Below are 9,758 nucleotides of genomic sequence, written 5' to 3'. Positions count from 1 at the left end.
TAAACTTTCCGTTATAGCTGAACAAAACAGGGATTGGAAAACTCAGGCAGGTTGAAAGGTCAATACAGGGAGATATAAGCTTAGAATCCATTAGTGGATTATAACCATAAACACTCAATGGCTCCTACATCTCCCTTGGATTGCCTTGGATTAAAGAGAGAGAGAAACAGACAGACAGACAGGCTGGCCGCATCACAGTGACTGGAGAGCAGTTGAATTGAAGCAAAGGTAAGGAAACATTCGTGGATTGAGACAAGTAACAGTCTGTCAAAGGAAGGCTAAAGGATCTGCAATCACTTTGAGCTCTGAGATTGAAGGTAATCTTTCTCACCTGGAAGTTGCTGACGGTCGGTTTGCACATTGTTTTAATCTGGGAAATTATAGGAATGCTATGCGTTTATTTGCATCTTTGAAATCTGCACAAAATGATGAGGAACAGATGAAAAACTTTGCCTAAAAAAGTAAATTTCTGTTATTCATATCAGGAACTCTATAAATTTCTTGCCTTTTATGTCGTGATTTTGGTTGACCTATGGCCTTCATGTTGCTCACTGTTCTGTTCTCATCCTCATTACTGTTGTGTAAGTTTAATTTAGTTATTGCCTTGGTTTGCTTGTGTCGGCAGGAAGCATGGACGTGGATATCGAGGAGATTATCCAATGCATCAAGCAAGGAGATGAGAATGGTGTTCAGATGCAGCTGCAGAAGTTTAACAAAGAGGTAATACAGACAGAGGGAAAGTCATGGATTCCTCATACCGGGGTGACATCAGATCATCTTTTATTCTGATTTGACTCTGTTCGTCTGCAGTACGGCCAGTGCTTCTTCTTTGATGCAGACGAGAGTGAGAGGAGGAGGGTGAGTCCCTGCTGTGTCCGGAGAAAGTTTAGACCCACGTCCTTCTGCTGAGCCCTGTGCACCTTCATGCCTTCATCTCCTGTCCTCCCCACCCCCACTAGGCAGTCTGGCTGTGATTAGTAATTCTGCTGCATCAGTCCTCCCTGATCCTCTGTCTCTGCCTGCTCAGACTGATTGAGTTCAGACAGCCCAGCTGCAAAACAATTAGAAGAAACTGCTAGATTAAAAATGTGTGTTTTTAGGTATTTCAGGAAGCATATTTTAGCTTATTTGAAATGAATCCATCCAAATATTTTTTATCAGATACTTTTCTTTGCATTGAGATCCCAGTCTAGTTCAGTGTAGCCTCATTACCAGCCGGGCCTGGGCCTGGCTTATACTTTTACAGGTTTTTGGGAATACTGTTTGTAGTTAATCATGTTTTATCACATCTTATATTAAGACAGCATCCTCAGAAACACCAATAATGGCCCTTCAACAGTTGCTTAAAGCAGCAATCTTTCTGCTTTTTCCCTGCATCACTGTTTAACTGGCTTTTTTTCATTTTAAACAGTTCAACAAAAAAAGTATATTCAAAGTCGTTTTCTGTCATCTACACATCTTCACTCCTATAAATCTGAATCAAATATATTATTTACATTTTTATAATTTATTGGCCCAACTGGGAATCAGAACCATAAGAGATGGCAATATGTTGCAACAGGATCTTTGAATCTCTGATATTTTCCTTTTCAAAGTAACCTTTAACTCTACTAATGTGTTTCTTCTCACCAGAGATAATGTTAATGACTTATAGAAATCCAATGAGAGCCTCGACCTGAACCTGGCAGAGAATCTGAGGAAAGAGAAAAGATTAAATAAAGATTTCTTATAATAAAAATAATTAGAATAACAATGCAAATATACAGAAGGATGCTCAGAAATTAGAAAAAATGGTTTTGGTTGTTACTATACCAGTTTTTTCAATTAATTTTCAAGAAGTATATCATTTTTAATATACTATCTTTAAAATATAATATAAAGTAATACAAAACAGGGGTTTCAATTAAAAAACTTCAAGGTTAAATGGAAATTCCCCAAACGTTATGAGGCTGTATAAAAGTCAGTTGAAAACAGATTGCACTGATGATTTAAAACATGTTTTAAACCACAATAACTTGTAGTAGTCTGCTCTGACCCTTCCTGTAAATAGCATCAGTGTTTAAACAGGTGGGCTGGTTTGACCAGCTGTTTTCTTCCATGGAATTCAGAAGGAACGCTGCTCAAATGGAAGCAATGTTCAACTTCATGGTGTCTCGTTAAAATATCCAACTCCCTGGAAAATGTTATTTATTCTGAAAAGGCTGCCTTTGGCATAAGCACTAATTCACCTCCAGGATGTTGGATATGGGGACACTCTGTGTGCATTTACAAAAGGCCTGTTTAAGTAGGACAGATGATGCATCCATATGAAAGACTTCAGCAGATATTGATATCTGATATTAATATTGCTATTATGGCCTATGGTCTATGACCAATATTTATTAATTTTCGCTATAAATATAAACACACCAGCAATCTTTTTTCTCTGCTTCAGTTTAACACCTCTCAATCCTGCATTGTATGACTGTCACATGGCCAAACAGACACCATGGCCAATCCCCCTCCCCTCTCTCTCCAAAGAAACATCCAAAAATGGCAACAACATGGAAATAAACACTTTTTTAAATGGTCTCAGATTTACTCAAACTGATATTTGAGAAAATGATGAACATCGGTTAGTGCTGATGTTAGCACCTATATCCCAGACCTTTTTGTTCATCTTTGCAAAGGAATTTTGATCATTCAGACCCCTTAATATTTATCTCAGTTAACCTTTAATGGCCTTTATGTAGTCGTTATCGGGGGGGTTTCATATATGACTACATCTTTGCATAACAAAGCTCTAACCTGGTCATAGACAATGAGTCTAGAAGTGTTGCTGAGTCCATCCAGCTCAGTTTTTAACAGAATTGGAAAATGAGGACATGTTTCTGAAACTGTTCTGTTAAAAAAAAATAAAAATATGTCCCTCTTTAGATTTAGCCCATGTAAAATACAATTTATTCCCAGACATCTTACAGACATGGGGTCATTGAAACTACAGTAATTAACTGTAAAAATTATTAATTATTAATATATTTTATTTTTTTAAAAAGTAATTCTTTATCAACATGTTGATAAAGAATACTGTGTTATATTGGAATTAGATATAGATATGTGAGATTAGTAGATTGTTGGATTATCTTTGATGAACCTTTTACTCCACATCCCAATTTTTGTAATAGCAATCTTGGTTTAATCTAATGGGATTAATTGTGAAATTCAAGCATTTTATGAACAATTATCTCAACATTTTTTTAAAGAAATTTTAAATAAAAAATAGGGTTAAAAATATACACTCTAGTTACTTTTTTGGGTAGAAAATGGTTGGTTGACAGGTAGGGACATGGAGTGCATGAAATGGCTGGGAATGAAAGGGCAAGTTGCGTGTGCAAAACCAGAGTAAAAAGTAGCAGTGTGAAAATTTGACCCAGAGCAGGACAAAAACATCAATAAATGGGAAAATACAAAGTAAAACTGCCTTTTTAAAAAGCAATGACTCATGAGTTTTGTCTCTGATCCTGGACCAGCAATCTGTGTTGCACCACTGACTCAACCTTTTGCATTTAACCTAGAAGCAGACATTCAGTTTTGGCTCCTTATTTCTGTTCTCGTCCTTCCCTGTAACACAGCACCAGCTAATAAACACAGCTGTTACAAACGTATGCTTTTAATTTTGCCACTGCTTTAAAGTGCATGTTTTCAGCTTCTGATTTCTGAAAACTAACTTTGATGTGAACAAAACACCTAGTCTTCATAAAATAACTTTACTTTGTTGACATGTTTTTCTTTTGGTTTCCTCTGTTGCAAACCTGCCTGAATCATGAATTGATTATTTGATTCCCACAGCAAAGAAAACTAGAAGAGGTAAAGTACTGCCAAGCTTAGATACTGAAGTCCAGTCCTTTAATGGGGACAAAACACAATGATAAACTATAGTATAGTGAAAAAAATGTGTTTATATAGTCTTTGCATTGTTTCATCAGTTCAGGAAGAATAAAGTGAGGGACTATGCAGATTCCGAATCGGACAACGATGACTTTGAGCAGGAAGATCTTGGACTCCTCCAGAGACAGGTAATCATACTGCCGTTCTGTAATAATAGCACTCCAAATAAATAAAAATAACATAACAGTAATGATAACAACATTTGCTGGATATTCCATGACGAATAAGTCAATTGTAAAGTCTTTTTTAGCTTCTAGCCCTGTTATCAAACTAAGGTTCAGTTGTCATTAAATTTTAGTTGCAGTATTGTTATGTCGGATAATAAGGGAAGGACAAAAGATGTTAAGGCCACAGAGAAAAGGTATTTTGTCCTTTTCTCTTTGGAAAATCTCTCTAAACCATCTAACTTTTTTTCTACCGCATTTTTGCACAATAAATATTTGTTTTTGCACTACTCTAAACTTCCACATCAATACATCTTGCACTATGTTTTTTTTTCCCACATTGTTAACATTCTGCTGCACCTTATGAAATGGACATGTTCATTCACTGCTAAGCTGCTACATATTCTCTATCTTAAAGCTATACAAAATGAAATTTCGTTTTGTATACACTGTGTATACAAAAAACGACCATTAAAGTTGTCTAAGTCATTTTGCTGAATCCTTCTCTTCTGTTCAGCTCAGCTGAAGGGTTCCTGTAGGTTTCAGGACTGGGTGGGGCAGTGGTTTTTGATATAGTGAGTACGGCGCACTACTTCGGATGGCATGGCCTGCGCAGCAAATTAACACTCCATCTCAGTTCAGAGCTCACAACATTTTCAAATTTTTTGATGCATGTCCGTACCCTGTGCTGTGCTGTTTTCTTCATAAATACAGGCGAAATTTGCTCATAAAAAGTTTCATATCCAGAATACTTACAGGTGTACTCTCCCATAAAGTCTTATCTCAATACAAGACATGTATCAAACAGATCAACATTGTTTTAGTTTGAAAAGCTTATGATAAGTTTAATTAGTTGTTGCTTTTCCCAAATAGTGTTTATTTGGGGTAATTGGGGTAGGAATATAAAAGGAAGGACTCCACTAGGTCAACATTCATCCAAGAATTACCACTGATTCTTAGGCCAGAAAGGGCCACAGATTGATTATGTATCTGGTGAATTAAGACCAATTTTTATTCCAGTTTACTGGAGAAGGCCAATGAATTACTCTGTAGATATTGTGATTTTTCAAAAAGTTAATGATGTCTAGCTACCTAACAAGAGTATTGGAACAGCAATAGGCGCGCAGCATCACAGTTCCTCCACTGTGACTGACACTGGGCATGAGGAGCTTTTCTATGCCAGACCCTTTTGAAATACAGCAGTGCTCTCTTCTGAGCTTTGGAGATTTTGTTTATCTTCCGTAGCATCCCTGCGCAGGGCTGCAAGATACACTCCGGTCCTCTTCTAGCTAAGCTGTTGTTTGATGGACAAACTGAAAATAAATGAATCCTGCCATTACCTTTATTCTGAAGGGCTTGTTAGAGGTACAATCATTATACCACATGGGATTTTCAGAATTTAAATGTATGGATCTTTTTTCTCTTCCCCTTCTCAGAATCTGGCTGTCATCATTGTGAGGTTAATGAGGACAGGAGTCAAATCCAGTCTGCTGAAAGTATCTCTGCACTCGCTAAGGATCCTGAGCAGGGACAAACAGATTTTGGGCCATCTAGTGACCGACGGCGCTCTGCTAACATTGGCCAAACTGGCTGGCCTAACTGCGAACGATGCCAGTGAGGAAGCCAACGACCCCGACTCTGATTTCTACGACAACATCATAGCTTCCCTTGCAGAGGCCAAAATGCTGCAGGGGCGCATTGATGAGGATGGGGGCGAGGGGGAGGCCATGGACCAGAATGAGGAATTCCCTGACGCGGATGAGGACTCCAAGAGCACCAACAGTGACGCCTATGGTGGCGATCAGGACAGCGACAGCTGGTTGGGCAGCCACAGGACCAGCATCAATGAGATGCACAGAGGGAGCGGCCATCAGAAGGTCCTGGAGAGAGGGAGGAAAGACCGCAGAGAGAGCAAGATGGAGGGGGGCGTGGAGGAGGAGGAGGGGGAGCAGGGAGAAGAGGTGCTGAGAAAAGAAGCAATGAAGGTTCTGTGTAATGTGGTGTACAACAGCACCTGGGCTCAGGAGAGGTTCAGCGCACTCAGGTTGGTCCAACACAAACTCCACAAGAGGAAACCATTCAAGAACTTTCTGAACATTCACTACTACCGCATAACCACATTTCCAGTAATCCAACCTTTTACCTCTTACTACCTTTAGGCTCATGAACGGCCTCATTGAGTGCATATCCTCCAGTGTAAACTGGTCGTCTCCCTCCAGCATTCAGTTCTACGAGCTACGCCTCATGTTTCTCATCACGGCGCTCAGACCTGAACTCAGCGCTCAGCTTAAACAGGTACAACTTCTTTATGAGATGTTTAGGAAAATCTGATCTAGAGTTCTTTAACTGGGTGTTTTTCTTCCTCCAGGAGGGCGGGGTCCCCATTCTCACAGCGGCCCTGGAGAGCTGCTTAGAGGTCCAGTGGAAGGAGCCGTACGAGTGTGTGCTGGAGCCCGAAGCAGCACCTATCTCCCTGGAAGCCTCGCAGCGCATCATTGAGATCCTCAAGATCCTCTTCAACATCACATACAGCTCGCACAAGCAGGAGCCAAGTGAGGTCAGACTTTTATGTCAGATCAATAAAACTAGATATATTTTCTCATCAGGTCGTGCCAGGGTAGGATTTTCTGTTTTTGCTGTAAATCATTATTTAATGGAATAATCCCTCTAAGCTACAGTGGAAATATGCTTCTGGTGACGTCACATAAGATAAGGAAACCAATATTTGAAGTAAGGCCATCTGTAGTTTCAGGTTTTTTTCTGTTTTATTTAACTTTTATGGAAGCCTGCTTCCACTACTCTCCTGAAAAGAAAAAAAAACCTTGTAACTATGACTTCTTAGAGATCTTTTCATTATTATAAGATCCTATCTTACAATTAAGAGATACTATCCTATGATTATGAGATGGGATCTCATAAACTTTGTAGACGAATTCCTCTTTCAAAGGTGTTCAAGTTTGTTCTGTAGCAGTTTGTGAGGAGGACCGTGGTTGGCTGAGATGACCTTATTCATCTTAGACTTTCAGAAATCACTTCAGTTTTTTTTTTTTTTTTTTTTTTTTTTAAAGCTTATGATCTAGTATCTAGGATCACCTGCTTCTTCTTCCTCCAAAATAAAGTAGACTAGAGAAGTAAAAAAAAAAGTTACCAATAGAAACTAATTTTTGGCTTCACCAAATCCTTATTTGTGTCCTGAGAAAGACTCTGTACTCTGATTGCACAGGACGACGCAGCTCTTTACCGACACCTGGTGGCCATCCTGCGTCTCTGCCTGATGAGGAAGTGCACGCTGCCTGAGGACACTGATGAGTTACAGGGGTGAGGCGGAATTATGTCTTAATCATCCCTTAAATGAATAAAGTATGATAGATGTTTTTATATGTGCAAAGTACAGTTATAAACAAGGTTTATTCTGACAAATGTATTTTATATCCATTAGTAATTAACAGGGATACAAAAGAACATTGATTATTTAATAAATTCATTACATATGGTTATATTTTTAAATATAAAATGGTCAGAGATGACTTTACCCACTGATATACCAACATGTGCCGGATTCATGTAAGATTCATGTGAGCTTTGCAGTAGAACTCAATACTTAAAATATTTTATATTTAATCTTTCTTATTGAAAGAAGAAAAACAGAACTAATACCTGCTTTTCAAAGTCATTAAAAAACAAAAATTCTCTAATTCTAAATCAGTGACCTCCATATGTCTCCTTAATTGGTAAAACAGCATTGGATCAAAAGTCAACCAAGAATGTATTCTGGTTACATCAGAACAAGGTGGAACTGTTTTAGCTACATGCAAAACGCTACACAGCATCCCCATGGTGACGCATGGGGACGAAATGGTTTAGTGCAAAGCAGGTTTAAATGTCAGAATGGCCTAGTCAAAGTTCAGACTTAATTCCAATGAACTGCAGCTGTAATTACAGTAAATTGTTGTTTGATGGTGCTTGCCACATGTTTAGCTTTCCTCTTTTTAAGATCTCTCAAAAGAAAATTATTAGCTTTTTTTCCACTTCACAATTATCCACCACTTTGTGTTTGTTGTCACATTGAAATACCAATAAAGTACATATTTGCCAATGTTCCTAAGGTATGAAGACTTTTGAAATCAGGCTTTGACAACTGAATCCTATTCTCAGTTAAATTACTTTAGGCTTCTGAATAGAATCTCCTTTTCTTGCCCCTCAATGAATCAGGGCTGCAACTAAGTTATTTTGAAAATTGTTTAATCGACTAATAACCGGATAGCAAAAGGTTCCTTAAAGAAGGTCTTTTATGAAATTAAACTAGGTGAAACTGATAGTTTTCCACTTAAGGAGTTCACGATAGAGCATATTGACAGACGAAAACATTTTTTTTTATCCAACATGCAAAATGTTTTTATATTCTTTACAATTTTGATATAATTCCTGCCCTAATTGGGTAGCTCTGTCAGCTAAAGACATGTTTTAGAGTCTCTATACACCAGTTAATGATTAATCAATTACTAAATTAGTTGACAATTCTTTCAACAATCTATTAATCATGATTAATCCGATTGATTGTTTCAGCGCTACAATGAATAGAGAACAGATTCAAAGACCAACAGAATTTATCTTAAATGTTCATTAATTATTCTATATACTTTATGAGTTTTTATTGATTTAATTAAGGTTGTTTTTTTGTCCTGTGCGGCAAAAAGTAACTCTATATGATGCTGCAGTCACACAGTGAACCTGCTGACAGCGCTCCCGCTCCGGTGTCTTAATGTGCTGCTCACGGTGCCTCTGGGGCCAAAATCCAAGCAAAGTCTGGGAGTCAACATGGACTGTGTCCACACACTGCTGATGTTCATGGAGCGGCGCCTGGAGGCGGTGAGGGAGAAAGCATTTATGCATGGAACAGTTCTCTAAAACCAGTTTATGAAAGTTTCCTTAGGAAAATGCACTCTAAGGTATATAAGATTATCCAGTAATCCTTATTAAATTTTTGCTAAATGTGCTTCTCAGGGGGAAAGAGTCAAAGAGAAGCTGACACCAATCCTCAGTCTCCTGTCAGAGAGCTGCAGGGCCCACAGAGAAACTCGCCTGTACATCAGGAAACATGTAATGTTACCCTAAACTGATCTCATGTTATCGTGTTTATTATTTTTTTTTCCCCGTTACAGTTGAACAAATATGTAACAAACATCTTTAATCTGATAACAAGCGGCTTTGTCTCTGCAGCAGAGGCCAAAAGGTTTGAGCCTGGCAGGAACATTATTATTAACTTCCTGCTTCAGTTTTTATGTTCCTGATTTGCATCATTTCTGTTTTACTGTGAATTAAATTATTGAAAAAGTTAATGAAAAATAAAAGAAATCACTTTTTGCCCTGCCTGAAGAAGATTGTAGTTAGCTCAGGAGATTACCTCACAGAAGGTCAAGCAGCAACAACTGGGGACATTTCCTAGAGAGAGTTTAATTAAGGCAGGCATGCCCAAAGTTGGTCTTCTAGTGATTTTTATTGATAGCTGACTAACAGGCCTTTGATGAACTGCAATAATCAGAATCAGCTGTGTTAATGTGAGGTAACTTCTAAAACCTGCAGGAAAGTCTATATCGAGGAGGACCGACTTTGGACATGCCTGAACTAAGGGATAATGGTGGACAAGTTCTATTTCTAAAAAACATC

The 9,758-nt window shown here is 38.3% G+C and overlaps 1 protein-coding gene across 1 annotated transcript in view; it reads left to right on the top strand.

Annotated features, from left to right (window-relative positions):
• Nucleotides 1-278: 278 nt before the first annotated feature.
• LOC107097206 (synembryn-A-like) overlaps nucleotides 279-9,758 on the top strand; it is a 12,113-nt gene continuing 2,633 nt past the window's right edge. The window contains exons 1-11 of the mRNA XM_015394260.1: nucleotides 279-347; nucleotides 626-720; nucleotides 811-858; nucleotides 3,829-3,846; nucleotides 3,966-4,055; nucleotides 5,528-6,135; nucleotides 6,251-6,386; nucleotides 6,460-6,648; nucleotides 7,315-7,409; nucleotides 8,810-8,960; nucleotides 9,096-9,191. Of these exons, the coding sequence (XP_015249746.1) occupies nucleotides 631-720; nucleotides 811-858; nucleotides 3,829-3,846; nucleotides 3,966-4,055; nucleotides 5,528-6,135; nucleotides 6,251-6,386; nucleotides 6,460-6,648; nucleotides 7,315-7,409; nucleotides 8,810-8,960; nucleotides 9,096-9,191 (1,521 nt within the window). The 5' untranslated portion in view covers nucleotides 279-347; nucleotides 626-630. The remainder of the gene's footprint in view (nucleotides 348-625; nucleotides 721-810; nucleotides 859-3,828; nucleotides 3,847-3,965; nucleotides 4,056-5,527; nucleotides 6,136-6,250; nucleotides 6,387-6,459; nucleotides 6,649-7,314; nucleotides 7,410-8,809; nucleotides 8,961-9,095; nucleotides 9,192-9,758) is intronic.

This window comes from Cyprinodon variegatus, unplaced genomic scaffold (genome assembly GCF_000732505.1).
Source record: "Cyprinodon variegatus isolate N-32 unplaced genomic scaffold, C_variegatus-1.0 Scaffold679, whole genome shotgun sequence".
Taxonomy (NCBI): domain Eukaryota; kingdom Metazoa; phylum Chordata; class Actinopteri; order Cyprinodontiformes; family Cyprinodontidae; genus Cyprinodon; species Cyprinodon variegatus.
The sequence above is the reverse complement of the archived record's forward strand: the minus strand, read 5'-3'. Positions and strand labels throughout refer to the sequence as shown.